Here is a 19,481-nt window from a genome sequence, read left to right as displayed (position 1 = left end):
CAGGATTTTACATGTAAAAATAAAGAGTTTCAATTATTGGCTCCCCTAATAATTTTACGGCAAAATAGTTAAAATGAAAGTTGGAGAGAATTAAAATTGCTGTCTAATTTTAGTCTTACTTTTTTTCTAACATCTTGTGGTACTGAAAGAAAGGCAAGAAAAAAGTTGACACAAAACAGTAAAAAGTACTACTAAGCATGAAATTGTATTTATTTTTTTAAATGTTATTATGGAGGATCTTTTTTAAGCAACTTCCAAGCAACATTTGCTTCAGGTTTCCCAGACCGATCAATTCCTGCCACAGAAACAATTGGAAGAATTGTAGACAAGTTTGAGCATTTAATGGAAGATACCTTTTCATTCATCCTGTAGTCCTGTACTTCATTTAAAGGGCAAATTAAAAGACAATTAAATAATAGAGAAACCATCCAACAAATACATAGTATTTTAAAAGTCAAATTTCATGGCTGGTGCTACTTTTTAGTATTTTTGTGTTAACTCCTTTCTTGCTTTTCTTTCAGTACCACAAGATGTTAGAAAAAAACAAAGAGTGGAATTAGACAGTATTTTTAATTCTCTCTAACTTTCATTTTAACTATTTTGGCATAAAATTATTTGGGGAGCCAATAATTCTCTTTATTTTTACATGTAAAATCCTATGTCTCGTAAACCAATTCTACACCCGGTATGTACATATATTTTTAACACATTTCATTACAAATTTTAAACTGTACCTAAATATAAAAAAATTCAAAAATGGAAAAATTCCCTATTCATTTTTGCTTAGTTTACGTTTGTTTTAATTTTCCTAGTCTTTTGCTTCTATATCTATGGTAACTATAGCAATTTATATTCTATAATAATTAGATGTACAGCGTGATCAACAATGACTGAGTCTGTTGGCAATGAAACAATTGAAAAATATTGGTGTTTTTCTATTTCGTAATTGGCACTGACCGGATATTTTAACTTGACACGACATTAAAAAAAAAATTAGGTTATGTCGGGTATGTTTATTCTAATACTAAAATGACCCTTTGATTATAATAATAGTTATTTGTGTATCAAAGTCAAAAATTGAATAGAGAAATTTACTATTTGCAATACAATTACTTATTTACATAATTTTACTAATGATACTGAACTGACCTAATAGTGATACCTTTCCGTACTAACTAGTTAGTAAATTAATCATTGTTGTTGCGTTACTTTTGCCCTTCACTGTATTTCTAACCCCACATTGACATTTTTGACGTGGATTTTTTTATTGTACGTGACAGAATTTCTGTCACAAATTTTTTTTTTGTCAGTCATAATGATAATAAAGCTTGGGCTACACAAATTTTTTCGAATTGACAGTAAAATAACTGAAGAAAATCCGTGTCCGTAACTGTACCTACCAGATAAGCTCCAGAAATAAACGATACAGTTTTTCGGGCAATAATATACTTTCGTTAAAGTTAATTGTCAAGTTTTCATTTGTTTTCAGTCGGTTTACTAGGTTTTTTGGTTTCGTTGTTAACTTACTAAACAGACCAACAGATAGCGCCACGATCCAGGGTCAGACATATATAGATAAGGGTCAGAAAAGTTTGTAGGTTTACTAATTCATTACCTTCAAATCTTACCGGCAGAGTATCTTGTGATGATTAAGACCCAATATATTTTAATTAGCTTGCAATTAGTTAAATACTAACAGAAGAATCTATAAGAAAACGATGCCCTGCTTACTATTTCAAGGCTCAAAATATTTGGACCCCATTACGTAATATCGTGTAATCAAGAAAATTTGCAATCGAGTTAGCCTTGGAAATGTTCGTGATTCAACTGCATCGATAATAATTATTACCAAATAAAATGAAAAAGAAATGGACAAATAAATGTTCCATCATTAAGATGTGCATATTTTTAAAAACATTTATTACGACAAATACCGCAAAAACTTTCCAGGGTAATTTTTTGCAGAAAGATGTTAAAATTTGTCTACTAAATAATCCCTCATTAAAAATATGGAGAATAACTGGGGGTGGCTGGGACGGCTGGAAGTGGAGTAATGACATGAAAGCTGCGCTCAATTAGGTCTCCCCTTTGGGCTCACTCAAATAGGTTGTAAAAAGCACAACCACCCTTTTTCAAACCAATGTCTCTGCCCAGACAGCAATTTAATGTGTTCTTTCCGCCCTATTCCAACCCTAACACCCCCTGACACTTTTCCAATCACCCCAATTAACAATTTGGGTCCATTTTCTCGTCCCTTGCAAACTCCACAGTTATCTAATAATAAATTAAACTAATCCGTTAATTTTAATGTAATAAATGTTAAAATTAGGTTAAAGTAATTAAAGTTGTGTAATGTGTAAAATAAAGTAAATAATTTTCATACTCATTATGACGTCGTAATACAAAAACAATGTGGTCTAGCTTCGTTCTAATTTATTTAAGAAAATTACTTAACATCTAGCTGCTGTTTTGTAACGTTCCACTTCTGAATTATGTTAACCTCTATTCCCAATGTCTGCGAAATTGCATTTTTTAAATTATCCCATTATACGAGTACCTCTATGATTGTAATAAATTATTACTATAGTATACTGACAAATTATTTCCACTCGACTAAGAAACATTACAATCCTGCAGTTTCTACTCTACCCTAGTTAAGCATTTGACACAAAATGTTGGTCGGTGACTTATTTAAGGAAACAACTTAAAATATGGCAAGGTCCAGTATTTTAATGACAGTGCAGGAAAGAATTTTTTTTAACAAACGTCGGTGACAATGGCAGATAAAAAAAGTGGCAATTTTTAACATATGTATGTAAGTATTTTTAATAAATGATATTCTACGGAAGAGCACACTGCGTGGCAAATTAGAATAATGGAAAGTTACCTCAAGATCAACTATAAAATTATTATACATATTTCACAACGAAACAGACCTCACCATAGTACAGGGTTATTCTAAATGATTGTAGTCGAAGTAGGCGTAAAACTGAATGTAAAATTTATGGTTGCCGCTCCACATAAAAAAACATCAAAATGATGTGAATAAGTGAGTAAACACCGTTCACACACGAGAGTTAAATTGGGTGCAAAACAACTATAATTTAGAATAACCCTGTAGATTTGTGCATTAAGCGATATTCAGATGCAATATAGCAATTTAGTTATACAGATTTTTTTTTTTGCCAAGGTCAATACTCGCGAGTAGTAGTAATAGCAAGACTGTGTTAGGACCACTAACATTTGCAAATAAAAATTAAATACATTTTTTTCAGTTTTGCAAGTTTTCTTGCATAATATCGGGTGTTTTCTTAAATTTCACCTCAATGTGGGCATTGAAGAGTCGATTGTGAAGGGGCTATACGGATTACGCATCACTGATCAGCTGTTTAAGTCTTACGTTTTTACACGTTCATAATCGACTCTTCAACGCCTACTTTAAGGTGATATTTTAAAAAAACATTCCATATAAATGTAATTCTGCCCCAAAAAAAGACAGGAAAGATAATCAACTTTTATGCACGATTATATTATAATTTGACAATTATGCACAAATTTTCTTGACATAAACGTCTCTTTATGGCCCACGGATCACTTTATGCCCGTGGGCCATAAAGATATGTCAAATAAAAGTCAAAAACATTTTTGGTGAAATTAGGAAAAAAATTGCCACTTAACTTAAATTACCTAATCCCGAATGGAGATTACTCGATACTGGACACTCATTTCTGCCGCTTTCTTATCCTCGTTTATCATTTCATTAATGAATTTATAACCGAAAATTGCAATTGGCATAATGGCTACGGGTGTTTTCACTGTTCCCAAGGTTACGCGCAAAACTAAAAATTTGACGGGAGCACTACGCGATGCAAACATCTCGTGGTGTGGGCAGACATTTATTTATTAATTATTAATTTTTATTAAATGTTAGGGTTTTAGGTCTTAATCGTGCATAAAATAGTGTATGTACTGCGGGCGTGAACTGGCTTTTATGGCCTTCAGCGTGTTTTTAGCCCTCGTTATCACTCGGGCTCAAAATCACACCTCAGGCCATAAAAGCCCTCTTACGCCCTTAATACATAAATAACTATTACAAACGAAAAACCTGAATAATTTGTATCACTGACGCATGATAGGAAACTTAAGATGCACGGTACGAGTATTAACTAATTAGTAATTACAACAGCGAACAAAGAACAAAGTTTATCTGTCGGTCTGTTGACGACGAGTTGACGACGGGTTTTCCCCAAAGTTGTTCGAAAATTTTCCGACGAAAATTAAAATTGTCTTTTGCCTGTATATCGATAGCTCAACTCTAGGTCCATCTAGATTCTTGTAAAAAAATGATTTTGTAACTAAGACCATTTTCTGATATATGTGTCATAATAGTCGATTACATTCTGAGTAGAAGTGAGTCTTTTTGAGAAATTGAAGACCGGGACGAAGTCGAGATTTTTGTTCTAAACTTAATGTTCGCACTGTAAGTTGAATTGCATTGGTTGATGAATAAATATTTAAAAAGGCATTTCATAACGACCAGAAGAGAAAAGTCATATGGATCAGAGAAGGCTTAGTTGCGACAAGCATTTAAATTTAGTATTCTTTTCATCACCATAACTTGTTTATCTAATTATAACGTAAATTCCGTTTTTTTTGTTAACACAAAAAAGAAGTTATTTTTCTGAGAATACTAGTTCCCAAAGTTGTGTGCGGTTATGGTTGAATTGCGTAAATACCTAATTGATTCTATAAAAAAGTTTTACTTAAATGTTTAAAACAAATTTTCCTAATATACTGGATTAGTAACTAGAATAACTACTTTAAAGTCCTCTTAATTGACTAAACTTGACACAAAATGAAAAATGAAAAATTATTATATTATTATTGACGTCTTGCACATTTTTTTGCTTCATAAATTATATCATCTTAAGAGGAACGAGTTTAAATTTTAATATAAATGTTTGTAAAGTATTTAGGTTCCGATATTACGATATTCTACAAAACTCAATGGGCCGTATGATTTCCCATTCGTTAAGCCTTTCATTAGCTAAATAATTGATTAGACAAAGTGAGAGTATATGCCAAGCACTAGGTTAGACAGAGACAAAACAATTTAACGACGTTCTTTAACTTTAATGAAAGGGAAATCATACAGCCCATTGTTTGTAATTGACTGTTAGGTACAACTGAATAATGGAAAATTAACTAAGTAGTGAATTCTCATTGAAATATCTCATTAAAGTTTTGAAATAACCATAACAGAATAGCATATACGCTATACAATGACCTAAAGAATTAACCGTTTCCCAGGCACAAGATATTACATATTTAAAAAGAAATAGTAATAACGACACTGTTTTTTAATTCAAAAAAGTTCAATTAGTTAATAATAATAGATTGAATTTTCCTAACACTTTGATCTCTGATCATTTTACATAAATAATTTAAGAAATTTTTTACTGCAATCTTTGTTCTTCTTTAATGCAATAACACACTTCCACCAAATCCGAGAGTTCTTTGTAGCTTTTTTTGTAACTAATTATGTTGTCATGTTGAAACAATTTACTCACTTATTTACTTGCCAAATAAAATTGTAGACCAGCAACTGCACAAAAACCTATATAACTATCGTAATGTGGGTGTTATTAGAGTTATTTTATGGTATTTAATGTACTATTACATTGTACTATTTCAAATAATTAAAGTATACTAGAAGTACTTTTTAGTAATCCCAATCATTTGGTTTTTGTTTTAAGACGTTGAGTTCATTTATAAAGAGTTTTACTGCAAATCTCTTTTTAATTATTGTGACCAAGTAATAAGTACTTGCTTTCTGCAAGTGCTCACTTGAAGTACTATTGCGATCATTAAATTTTGGACATCATTTTTCTGACATATACAAACTCTAAATTCTAAATCATGCTTTATTGAAATTGTCACGCATGAATGATGAAATTGTTGTCAAATTTATCTACAATTTGTCAACATGAGCGATGACAAAATATTAAGTTGATAGTTTTTATTTATTTATTTTCTATTTTTTATTAATTAAAACCTCGTTCTTTTCCATTTGTCTAATTTTTAAAACTTTTTGAATGTTTTGTCGCTAAAACTGACACTCGCAGTCTCAAAATTGACACAACAATCAAAATTAAGGTTATTAATACATAAAAGTCGTTTTAGAATGTATGACAGGATGATGACATTAGTGTCCAAAATTTATTGATCGCGACTGTACCTAGTTTAAAATAGTACAGAGTGACTTTGATGGTTGTGCAGATATTTTAACCTGTGATAGAAACCCACAAAAGGTAACGATTGAGCCAATGGTGCCTTATACGAATGTTGATATTTTTCGAGAAAAAGGGGCTCAAAGTTTTTCAAAAAAAATTTGGGAGCCACTGAATTTTATAGAAAAATGGGTCAAAAATAAATCGTAGCAGACTTTCTTTGTTGTCATTTAATTCAAAATAAAGTCATTTTGACAAGAAAATCAATCTTAACCTCAATTTAAATCACAAATGTCTTTCACCAACCTGGAGAAAACCGATATGGTCTTTGATCTGTGGCGAACATTCAGAACTAGCAGTGCTAGCACGGAAAATCTACGGTGAAAAGTTGCTTCAAAGGATATTTCGCAATACAGGAACTTTTGTAAACATTGCATAGGATCTTCGCGATTTCGGGCGTTTCGAGAAGATCGCATTTTAGTTGCAGAAGAAGACTCCTGCCTCACGAAATCCAAGAGCGTCACTTTCATTAACGTGTGGGTTGGGATTGTTGAAAATTATTTTGTAGATCCCTATGTTTTACCTCCGCTTCATTACGTTCAAAAGGCCCCTCAGGAAATTCGTGAAGATATCAGAGGCATTCTAAATCGAATGTGGCTTTCTTGGACACGCCGTGCTGAAGCTTGCATTCTAAACAAAGGCAGGCATTTTGCGCAACATCTTCGATGTTTCATTTTATACTTTTACTCACAATTACAGCCTTTTCACTTTGTTGTTTAAGCCTTTGTTGTTTGTTGTTTTCTGAATAAGTTGCAGGCACTATTTTATCATCACTTTACAAATTTTATCCAAAATTCACTCAAAAAACTGTAACGATAAAAACCGAATATAACCTTAAACGACAGAAAAACTTGACATTTTAGGTTATGGTTATAGGTTGGTCGTTGGTCAAAACTGCCCGCCAAATTTGAAAATTTTCAGCGTTTCCCAAACAAAGTGATTTCATTGATTTTCTTGTAAACCATTATCATTTGTATAAGGCAAGTTGGGTTATTTTGCCTCATTCAGCTTAAAATATCTGTACAACCTTCGAAGTCACGCTGTATATTAAAAAACGAGTTTCATAAGGAAGTGTTTATTTCATGAGGCCAAGTTTATAAAACGAGTTGCGAAGCATGAATGAATAATTTTTTTCTATTTTACAACTTTTGAGACGTTTTTATCAAACGTAAGAATTTAAAAATTCTGGTGAATTTTATGATGGTTGGCAAAAAACAATTGGAACACTTGTCGACTTTGGGATATTCGCGTGGAATGGTTAACGCTGCCAGAATCCATTAGACTTTAGAGGAGTCTGGCACTACCAACATGATAACCGTAAATTGTATACTTGATTTCAAAAAAACAGCGTCAAGTGCTGAGAGCGATTTTTGTAATATTTTCCTAATGCAAATGGCCCGCTATAAACTGTTTCTAGGCAACACGTTACCTTTCTTCTAGTTTAGTGATGATTCGGGTTTTTGTCACTTTAATGTAACCATGGAAACAAAACTAACGTTACATGAGAAAATATGTAAAGTCCATTGAAAAATCAAAAAACCACCACCTGTTGCTTTAGGTTGGTAAAATTGAAAAAACCCTAGGTAGTTATTTTTTCTTGCAATGTTTGTAACTAAAAATTATGACATTTGATTCAAAATAAAATTCAATTGCTTTCAATCTCGTTCAAATTGTTTTATTATTGCTCAGTACGATTCAGTTATTTATTAATTTGTATTATTTTTGCTTAAACATGCCCAGTAAAACAAGACACTTAATAAATATGTACTTAACCTTAAAATTACAATTCTCACCAAATTTTACACTAGACAGCGTTGCCGATAGAAATTATCGAGGAAAATGCGACGTTGGTGGTTTTTTGATTTTTGAATGGACTATATATACCATTCACGATTGTTTCAAATTCGGACTATCTATGAAAATCTGACATTTTAGTTGGCAGTATTGTGATTTGTCATAATAAATATATTTTAGGTTATAATTCAACCCAACACTGCTCCCAGGTTATTACATTTTTTAAACAATTGACGCATTACAAACAATAATCGTAAAATTTTAATTGAAATGAAACATACATATTTGTAGGGCAGTTCTGGGTAAATTATTATTAACTAAATTAATGACGAAATTGACAACAATGCGAATATTTAAGAACGAAACGTCATATGACAGGACCTAACGCCAATCTAACAAAAAATATCTTGGTCTGCTGCGTATTTAAAACAATCGTGAACGGCTTAAGTATTAGGTGTACTATCGCGGCCAAAATACTTTGGTGTGACATAAATGGTATTCAATTGTAAAGCAAGCTTTAGGATGTTTAACCTTATTTTTTACTGTTGTCAAAATTATTTTAATCCATCAGTGTCATACGGGTGGGGTAAATCCCAGCTGCGGAGGCAGGTTTCAAAAGCAAAAGGTCAACATGGTCGCGGTTTAGACAACCTTCAGAAGCAAGTAAGATGATTCAATATTTATCAAAAACTGAAGATGCCATATTTTTGACAAGAATAATTTGAAATTGTCATGTATATTGACATTAATACTTTATTTACATTTGAAGTGTCAAAAAGTGACGACCAAAGTATTTTGGCCGCGATAGTACGCTATTTTTTTGAAATCAAGTGTACTATCGCTATTATAGAACCGCTTCCAGCTGTTACGATACTGTTTTTGGTATCGTAACAGCTCTGTTATAAACGCAAAATAGAAAAAGATATTTTATTAAAAAAAATCATACGAAAATTAATGCTTTGAACAATTGTCCAAATTTTTTAAATAAAACTATATAAAGTATTTTAGATTATTTTTTAAATAGTTTTAAGACCGAGATTTGCATTTTTGCTTAAATTGTAGGCTGTTTTGTTTTTATTCCAATAAGTTTTAACCTCACTGAGTTTTGTTTAGAATTTACTGAAAAATAGATGCATTCTAATTAACTAAGTTGCAATTAATAATTTAAAGAACAGCTCTTTGAACGAGACGTTTTAAGAAAAGGGCAATGTGAAGAAAAAAAAATTCAAAATCTGAAAAATTACAAATATTTTGTAGAATTAAAATCTAATATAGAGCAATGAGACCTTAAAAACGGTGTATGTCAATATACAGAAAACAACAAAAAATATATTTTTGTAAGAGAATCTCCCGAGTTTGTTTGTTAATTTTGAAAAATAACAAAGAAGGTTTAATTCCAAGAAATTTATTATTATGTACCTACATAACATGTACATAGCAATGATAGTTTACATCTCAAAGTTGAATTACGGAACAAGCCTGACGTTACACATAGCAGAGATTTGAAAAATGTGCCTGATTTAAAACTTGTTTTACATGTGCTTAGAAAAAAATGTCAGTGTTAACGTCCTACGACAATTTAGACCTCAATAATAACGTGAAGTACCAAACATGAAGTATTCGAGAACATAAATTATTACAATAGAAGCAATTCCACAAAAATGATAATAATTATGTAATTATGTCTCACCTTGGCAACACTGAACACCTCTCTGGACTGGCTCATCCACTACTGACATCAGTCGGACAGTCCGTTTCATATGTTTTGTACATTCCTTGACACAACTTGGTTTTTCTAAGGTTCATGACCACTCTTTCAAAGTGGAAATTTTTATTTAAAAAAAGATTTTTTTTTCATATTTATTTGGACTTTTCCTTATCTCAAATTTACGAATCGACCTAATTCATAATATCAAAAACATCAAATTTTATCAGAAACATTTTAATTTTGTTTTGTTACAGGTACTCGTGACTGAATGTTGTAGAAGAGAAGAATAACCTTCATCATTTAAGGTGCAGTGGATTCGCTCCAACGAACTGGATCTTGTTTATATACGAAAAGCTGTTCATGTTTTTGATGCCCAGACACTAACAAAATAACTTTTTTCTGAAGACATCAAAGCAAATCAGTGTCGTTACATCAGATGCATTAGTTTGTTCAATAATGATAATGATTAATGAGAAATAAAATTGGTTCAGCGAAAATTATATATCGGGTGTTTTTTTAAATTTCACCTCGTTGTAGGCGTTGAAGAGTCGATTGTGAACGCACCACTTGTGTAAAACGTAAGATTTAAACAGCTGAGCCGTGATCCGTAACCTATATTGTGCGACTCCTCAACGCCTACTATGAGGTGAAATTAAAAAAACACCCGATACCATTCTATGTTCAAAATATTACTTAAGAATATTAATATTTGCTACGTTTATTAAACAACATATGTATAAATAGGTTGTTTCTTCTAATTTAAACTAGAATAAATAAGTTTCTTCTATTCAGTTGTTATTGAACAGTAGATATCTTCGTTAATTTTTAAAGCCAAAGAGCATTCAAGTGATTTTTTTACTGTAAACCACCTTCCAAATATGGTGTTACTCGAGGCTTCATTAAAGAATGAAAGTAAAAAAAGTAATCTGAAATACTAAAGCAAGTTTTAAGATGCAGACAAACAAGAGTAACTTGAAGAAGTAATGATGGAATATGTGCCAAACTTTTCTTTTACAAATTGAAGCATTTTTTGAACTGATGCATTCTACACCTCTGACAAATCTAATCGTTTATACTGGTTATGATAAAAAATACTTTAGATCCACTAAATACTTCAGTCTACAGAAGATTTTAGATTTTATCGAATTATCGTAAAATACAATAATGGGTAAAAGATCAAATTGGATTACTAGATATGTACAAAAATAATAAAGAAACAACTTGAAAAGGTTGACCTCTAGGTTGTTTAAGAGACGATGAAAAAGTTTATCATTAAATTAATTGAAGTTGAACCAAGGCCTGCGATACCTACGATAAAAAGTTTACTCTAGTTCTTTCATTAACAACTATTATCAAAGAATGTTTTCTCATTACACATACATTATATTATGGATACTGTGGCAGTTTTATGTAGATTTATAACTAATACTCATTTTTAAATTAGGAATGATAGCGATAGTAGCTTATTTTTATGTAGAGAATATGGAATAGTACTGGAAGTAAATGGATAAAATTCTCTTAAACTTACAAAGTTTCACTTTTTTACGGCAACACCTTTCCTTACTAACAATAATAAGAGGTGAATGTATATGCGAAATTAACTATACTGGGTGCTTCAAAATTCGCGGAACAACTCGATGGGGCAATGTCAACTCATGTTAGAAAATAATGACAAAAATAATTAAAAAATTCTATACCTCTTCGATTTAAAGATATGGGGGCTCAAAAGGTGCAACTTTGATCTGATTTATTTTAAATATTAAAAAAGATTTTTACTATTTGTCTTTTACTAGCCAGTGGCATAATTATTCTGAACGATTGTGATCACCATATTTGCAATTATTTTCTTCATCACATACTTCCAGCATTTCCAAGAGGTACTTTTATGTCCGTTTTACCAATAGAACAACTCAATAGAAAAAAGTAGTGGTGATTTGGTTGTACCCTGGGGTGTTATGCACTTTTACCTAAATTATAGTCGGGCACTGCAACGTGGCCTCATTCAACCTTGTACAGCATATTTTTTATCGAATTTAAGTAGTGAAATCGAAATCGACTCTGACACTTATCTTCGTATAGTTTTATTGTGTATTTGCGCAGTTTAAGAGGTTATTGACATGAAAAACAAGAAATTTGTCAGTCAGCAATCGAAATGAAAATCATCATGAAAATAACATTTTGTTGTTATCTATGTGAATGAAACAAAGAATTTTTGGCAATGTATACAAAAGAATTTAATCATTGAAATTGCTTTGCACAAACAACAATCAACAGAAATTCGTAACAGGTTTAGTCTATAAAATGGATTTTTGTTGCTCCTCTTAAGACACACATTTCCATTGCAAATGCAGCTTATTACTTTTTTGAAAAACCTTGAAAAACTACTTAATTAATATAATACGAGTATAAGCTGTTTCATTTTGAGTATAGCTCTATCACTCTTTACATATGTATTGCGTGTACCAAAAGTACCACATTTCCTTGAAAGTTAGGAAATATAGGCAATTTTAAAATATAAAAAAGACGCTGTAACCTGAGAATTACTTCTACCTAGAAATATCTAATATGATTGTATCGTGCGTTCATTTAAATTTATCCTCAAAGTTGGCGTTGAAGAGTGGATTGTGAACGCACTACGGATTACGGATCACGGGTCAGCTGTCTAAATTTTACATTTTTACACGAGTGATGCGTTCACAATCGACTCTTCAACACCAACTTTGAGGATAAATTTAATTGAATGCACCATATTATTGAATACCTAGCCAACCATTTTGATGAGCTTCAGTAATATTTTTTGTTATTTTAGTAACCATGGAGTAACAATCCGTCATTGTAACCTTAATGCACCTAGCATGGGCTATTTGCCGTCTAGTCTTAATTGTTGAAGTGAAGATTTAATTAATGATTTTAAACCCCCCTGACAATACTTCTTTCATTTTTGTTTTATCTCAAACTGTTCAAAGCGATGAGTTGTACATCCATATAATTTTTTTGGTATGAAAAAAGCTCGTTTACTTTTATAAATTTTGACCTTGATTGTGGATACTTTTGGGACACCTTTACAAACTGATTCACAGAACTTTCCGATCCTAACGAAATTTAAATCCAGCCGGTAATACGTTATTCAGTTATGACTTGATATCTTTATTTCCTATGAAATCTGGACACTCCTGGCATTATTGGCAATCACTTAACAATTCTTTTTTGTTTAATTCTGAAATATTTTTTGTTAATTGAAACGTGTTCCAATGACTATATACATATACGGTTAGTGTCAGTTTCTTAAGTAAAAAAATTATAGTCAATTACTGCCATTTTAAGATTTTTATAATTGAGACTTTTGTGAGGGATGTTCAAATCATACAGAAGTTTAAAATTATTCATGTTTTTGAATCAAGTTATGAATGAAAAACGTATTACTGGCTGCATTTAAAATTTGTCAGGGTCGGAAAGTTATGTGAATCAGTTTGTATATCAAAAAAAAAATTATTGAATTATTTATCAGGAATTCTCAAATGGTTTGAGATAAAAGCCTGTTAGGGATATTATTACTGACGAGACGTACTTTTACCTTTTAGGAGTTTTGAAAAACAATAAAGTTTTGATGTAACTTACGAAATTTAGATATCTAACACAAAAAATGAGTGTTAAGTTCAAGTTTAACAATTTGTACGAGGACTACTGGCCATTGACCATGCGTGCAGTGAAAGTAACTTACATAACTTACTGTTTACATTTGCTAAAAATAGGCGTTTTAACTTTTCGTCATTTATTTTACTCATAAAAGATATCTCGAACAATAAAAAAATGATGATAATTAAGGGTAAATTACAAATATACCTACATAAAATATTCAGAATAAAGAGAAAGTTTTTTTAAACTTATGCAAGCGTAGCTAGGTGTATTTTTACTCAATTATCTTCCAATAATTTTCCTCACCACAAAAATAATTTATTGTTCTAATAATTATTGTTATCACTATTTTTATTCAGAATTTTATTTGTAACAATTTCTTACGGTTGGCTCCAAAAAAACGGGAACTGTCAGAAAAAGTTCTGTCAAATTTTATTAAATTTTTATAGTTTGAAACGGTCTTTTAGAATTTAAGTTAAAAAACTACACTTATGTGTCAGAAATGTCAGTTATGCAAATACAAATACTACTGTCAAACAGACACAAATTGACATAAATTGACAAATTAAATTTCCAATTCACATTAGGTCAAATTTCATTTATTATAATACGTGCTTAATTTTAAGTTAGTGATATATTTAGTATATTGGGATATAAGATTAGGAAGTGCATTATAACAGAATCGAGAAAGAGTTTTCAACTTTCGAGATTCTGTTATGGCACTTACTAACCGTATATCCCATAACGTTTTTCGCACAATCGCTTATACAAAAAAAAAATGGCTTCGAAGTAATTTTTTAACAGGAATATTAATGTCATTAATGTCATTAATGACTTACCTCAGTAGGTATCGGTGTCGTTATTTACTGACAGCATTAGGGTTGTTATTAAGTTCAACTTTCAGATTGTGTCAACAACAATTGTAAGTAGCTATAACAACACGATTGCGCGAAAAATTATTGTTATACACAAAGACAATCAGTGAATTCAACTTCACCAGAGGCAATGTGTAATTTGAGAGTTCAATAATTTTGTCAAAGAAACAGGAGGGCAATATGTTATTTTTACCATTTTATAGACTTTCCTAGTGATGTCATTCAATAGTAATCATTTATAGTCCTCATTATTTGTCGCGGAAAATAACTGGCGATGGTAACTTTTTACGTGAACTACCTTCACTTCCTAAATATCTAACATAATAAAACATTTCCTAAACAAATACAATCTGTTCGTATTTGAAAATTTAACTTTAATCACTGGAGTATTCCTATCAATACATTATTGATACTGCATTTAACAGAGTTGCACAAAGTTTGTTATGAAAAAAAATTTGCTGAATTTGATTTATTCAAAGATTTTTTTTTTGGATTGGCACGAAACATATTTTTAAAGTTCTTTTAAAATTAGTCACGGTATTTGGTAGTAATAAATTTAAAGTTTCATGCATGTCGTGGAAATCACTACATACCCTAAGGCTTAACAGTGCAGATTCTGTGGAAAAATTTACAAGAATAGAGAACGTCTCAACCCACAAAGTAAAAGGCTGGCAATAGATTACAATACTTATTATAATAAACAAATTACGTAAGGAGAAAATTTTCCACCACAAAATAACATCATTAGAATTTCTTTGTCGAAAAATATGCCATGCGATCAACAATAAGTTAGATCAAAGAAGGCGTTAAAAGAGGTTGAAGTATTTCTGGTTGCATATAGCCGTTTCAATTTAAATTTGGAAATTTTTGCCGAAACTCGGTTAAACAGGCAACAGCGCTGTATGTCCATTCTTCGTTATTAAAAACAACATTGCGTAAGTAAGGCTAATCTTTGATGTTCTGAAGTACAAACCATTTTTGCGTTAAAATTTGATTCACAGTGACAGTTGTTTGACGTTTATTAGCTGAGTTATTTAGCAAAGATACGAAAAATCGGACACTAACAAAGTCATAGCCGCCCCTTATCTAAGTAATTGTTGATGGCACCGTATAGCGTGATTATTGAAATCATCAAAAGTAACCTTGAAAGAGTGTAGCAACTAAGACTCAGAAATTAATGTGTTAAACATCCGTTGATTTCTTTGACAAAGTAAGCTTTTACAAGTTGCTTTTTATTTTAAATTAGTGTAATAATCAACAAATCAGCCTCCTTCTATGTACTTTCAAGTTATTTTTCATTAATGCAACGAATGTGGTGAGGCAGCCATGCAAGCACTTTACACTTCCTATACTGTAAAAGTCCACTTAATTACAGTCTTTAAGTCTAAATTTTTATTTAATGGAATATTTTGATAAGTTTAAGTGGCAGTTGTCTTGGACTTTTTCTCATTTTGTACCTATTACCATGAAAAGTTCACTGAACTGAAACCATTATTATTTTATCTATGATTATTCTTTCTTAAATCTCCCAATTGACATTTATCAGTCATTAATGCATATATGACTTAACCCTGCTTGTTCCGCATACCAAATCACAATGAATTCAAAGACGTATCAGCTTACGTTATTTATCTAATACACGTCCTTTATTCAAATTTGAAATCTAGTGAATAATTTTTAGTTATTGGCATGACACGATGTTTGGCACTTTGTGAGTTTTCATTTTTCTTTATAAACTCAAGCGAAGACAAACTGCTGCTGAAACAGCAACAAAGATTAAAATAATTTCAAATTATTGGAATGGACTTGAAAGCCTGGAGGAACAAGAAAATCGAGGTCGTAACGAACTTCTTGATAATGACGTTTTGATGACCATAGTAGAGGTCAGTCCTCGAATTACATTGAAGAAGTTTGTAGCAACATTAGATGCAGGCATGCAAAAAAAATCTCGCCAACAACAGACCGAAAATTGTACCAGCTACAGTACGAACTCTACACTTTACTTCCTTCATTTAACACCCACTGGTTATTATCAATGTTTTCAAATTGTGGAGAAGCTACTGAAGTATGCAAGACATTTTTCTTAACCACTTTGCGGTTTAAGAAAAGAAATGACAAAATATTAAATACGCTATCACCACGGCAAAAAGTCAACGTATTCGATTACTTGATAGTTGCGGAAGTGGTAATTGCAAATATAGAATTAAAGACACCTCACAAATGACCATACAGAATCATTTCATCATTTTCATGCCAATATTTCTTACTACTGAGCGTGTTCATATCTTCTGAGTGCCATATTAGATCTACAATGTATGAAAACTCTAAATACCCTGACATCAAGCTCTTATGAAATATATCATTTAAAAGTTAAGACAATGAACATGTCGTTCCCAAGACTTGTAAATGAAGTAACTAATGAAGAAATGTGAACGAACAAAATTTGGACGGAAACTTTAATATACATACGAGTATGTTGTAAATGCAAGAAACAAATCATCCATGTTCAAGAAAGTTATATTAAGAATAAAATGAAAATGATTAAGAATATGAAAGAGTCTGTGTTCTGACAGATCCTCAAAAAATAATCATGCTTGCAAAACCTAATTTTCAATAAAAAAATTGTTTACAATTTTTTCATTCCACTGAAAAAAAAAGTCTGATCTAAACACTTAGACGGTTTTATAGAATTAATCTACTGGGTGCCCCAAAATTCGCGGAACAACGTAGTAGTACGTTGTTAAGTAGTCATTACGAGGTCAGGTAAAAATGTTTAAAAAAATCAATCTTCTTTTTTGTAGAAGATATCGACCTATTCTTTACACTAAATGTGGCAACATTTAAAAACATTCTATGCATCCCAATAGTCTGCAAATATTTCATTTTTGTTGTATCTATGGAAATGAGAGGGAAAAATCAAAGCCGTGTTGCCGTACGCTGTTTGAGGTAAAATGAACATAAAATTACTACTTGGAAATGCTGGAAATAATGAAGAAAATAATTGCAAACCTGATCACAATCGTTTAAAATTATTAGGCCACTGGCTAGTAAACGACAAATAGTCCAAACCTTTTTTATTATTTAAAATAAATGAGATCAAAGCTGCACCTTTTGGGCCCCCATATCTTCAAATCTAAGAGGTATAGAATTTTTTAATTATTTTTCTCGTTATTTTCTAACATGAATTGACATTGCCTCATTGAGTTGTTCCGCGAATTTTGGGGCACCCAGTGTATCTGGTTGCGAGACAAATAAACAGGGCAGGAACAAGTATTTTTTAAGTATTTTACGACAAAGGGATGTTCTACACCGTTCACGTTATTTTGACATAATGGGAGGCCATGATTTATTTTTTTAACGTTGGACACACTGTTTGTTAGGTTATGTGTGATGCGAAGCAACTATTTATCGAAAAATGAGGCGTTTTTAAAAACAAATAAGGTAGACCGAAGAAAAGGCATTTAATTTAAAAGTGCTGCTCCAAATGACTCCAATTATCAATAAAAAGTTACAAAACCAAGACGTTTAAATATGAAATTTATGTCAGCTGTCAATAATGACAATAAAACAAACGGTAATAATTATAATTCCCAGTCTTGCCAGTTCAAGTAAATTTTTTTATTGCCAACTCAAACAGTAATAATTGTTGCTGACACGGTACAATAATTTAACATTATCTGACTTAATAGGAGTGCCATCAGTTCAGATATTTATTTCCTGCGTTATTTAAACTGCAATTATATTTTTGCGTCATTAAAATTATTACCTCACCGTCATCAACTATCATTTGGTCGTTAATGCTAAGAAATTGAATATTTCGTAACCAGTAATCAATCGACAATTTATTCATAAAAAAACATTTTATAATAAAAGCAGAGTAATGTAATTTAAATGACCAGTAAACTAAAAGTAGTAGGTACCAACGACTTCTACAGTGCGTACCAAGAAGTTTCTACCATATGATATATTTTTTTAGCAAAAATTCTTACTAGACAAGAGTCGTTGCCCGTTTAAAAACCATAAATATGACTTACAAAAGTTATTACGCTACTTCCTATACACGTCAAATTTAATTTACATTTTTCTACATTTAATCCTTTTTTGACATTTATTATTTATTATGTTATATCAGTACTTACTAGATTTCTGTACTTTTATCTATGAAACATAATAGCAGTTATTTCTTCCTACAATTATTGTTCGTTTCTTTGAATAAAAATTATTTTAAACGGTGACAAATTACTAATATTATCATTATTATATGTAGAATCTAGCGGTCTTTAATTGCAATAATTGCATTATTTAATGCTATAACTAAATATAAATAATAACAGCTGTTGAAATTGATTGGCTTTAATCAGGATAATACATTTTTAGCCGACAGTTAAAAAATAACACTATAACATCGATTTAAAAAAATAATAGAAAATTGAAAATTATACATACAGGCTGACACTGTGAGCGGATAAAAAATTAAACTGAACCAAAACTACTGAGTTCTTTGTTCGACTGCATAACAATAATTTGTCAGGAACCGGAAACAACAGTTACGCTTGGAATATAGGTAAATTGACAAAGCAATGACATGAAAACGTAAAAACAATGTCGTGGGAAAATTTCCAAAATTTGTTAAAACGGAGCAATAAATAAGTTGTGTGAGTGAGTGGTCACCTGCTCATGTTAAGGCAAACAAAGGACAAATGTGAAAATGAAGAATTAACTTACATATTGTTTGTTATTTTCTTAATAAATTCACTTCACTTGGGTACTTGTCTCACAGCGAGTGCATATTCGTGTATGAAGAAACCACAAGTTTGATGTTGTTATGTTGTTTTAAGGTTGTTGCTCAACACACTGGACGTTCACCACTGGTGCAACATGCATTAAAGTGCGTTTATTCTTGCTGAGTAAACCATGCTCTGCGATGTCAAACCTTCACTGTTCGCATGGCCTAACAATTAATTCAATCGTGAATAGTAAACAGTCGCTTCAAATTAACTGAAACTTTTTCTGTTCAGACTCACACCGTGATGGAAGACGTAATAGGGAAAAGGAAGGTCGTTGTATTTCATTACTGACGACAAATGTTGTTTTCTAACATAATTGTTTGTGTCGTCCAGTATAGATTTATTTAAATAAAATTGTTTATCTGTTCGACGATACAGGTGTAGTTAAATG

General features: G+C 31.2%; 1 protein-coding gene and 1 long non-coding RNA gene across 5 annotated transcripts in view; both read right to left on the bottom strand.

Moving 5' to 3' along the window:
• The window catches only part of LOC138131088 (clavesin-1-like), a 41,565-nt gene extending 22,292 nt beyond the window's left edge, over positions 1-19,273 (bottom strand). Inside the window, exon 1 of one of the 4 annotated variants that reach the window (XM_069047856.1) lies at positions 19,029-19,273. Coding sequence is in view for 1 of the 4 variants with exons in the window: in XM_069047851.1 (XP_068903952.1) it covers positions 9,775-9,810 (36 nt within the window). In the remaining 3 variants the exon portion in view is untranslated. Of the gene's footprint in view, positions 1-9,774; positions 9,928-19,028 lie in introns of those variants that run through there. The other 3 variants (XM_069047852.1, XM_069047853.1, XM_069047851.1) reach the window with 3 other exon arrangements.
• On the bottom strand, positions 6,446-9,156 carry LOC138131092 (uncharacterized). Its single transcript, XR_011159714.1, has 2 exons — positions 6,982-9,156; positions 6,446-6,920 (listed from the first exon to the last, which is right to left on the bottom strand). It is a non-coding gene; the product is annotated as an uncharacterized lncRNA (long non-coding RNA).
• Positions 19,274-19,481: the final 208 nt, after the last annotated feature.

This window comes from Tenebrio molitor, chromosome 5 (genome assembly GCF_963966145.1).
Source record: "Tenebrio molitor chromosome 5, icTenMoli1.1, whole genome shotgun sequence".
In the NCBI taxonomy this organism is placed as follows: domain Eukaryota; kingdom Metazoa; phylum Arthropoda; class Insecta; order Coleoptera; family Tenebrionidae; genus Tenebrio; species Tenebrio molitor.
This window is presented reverse-complemented; position numbering and strand designations above follow the sequence as displayed.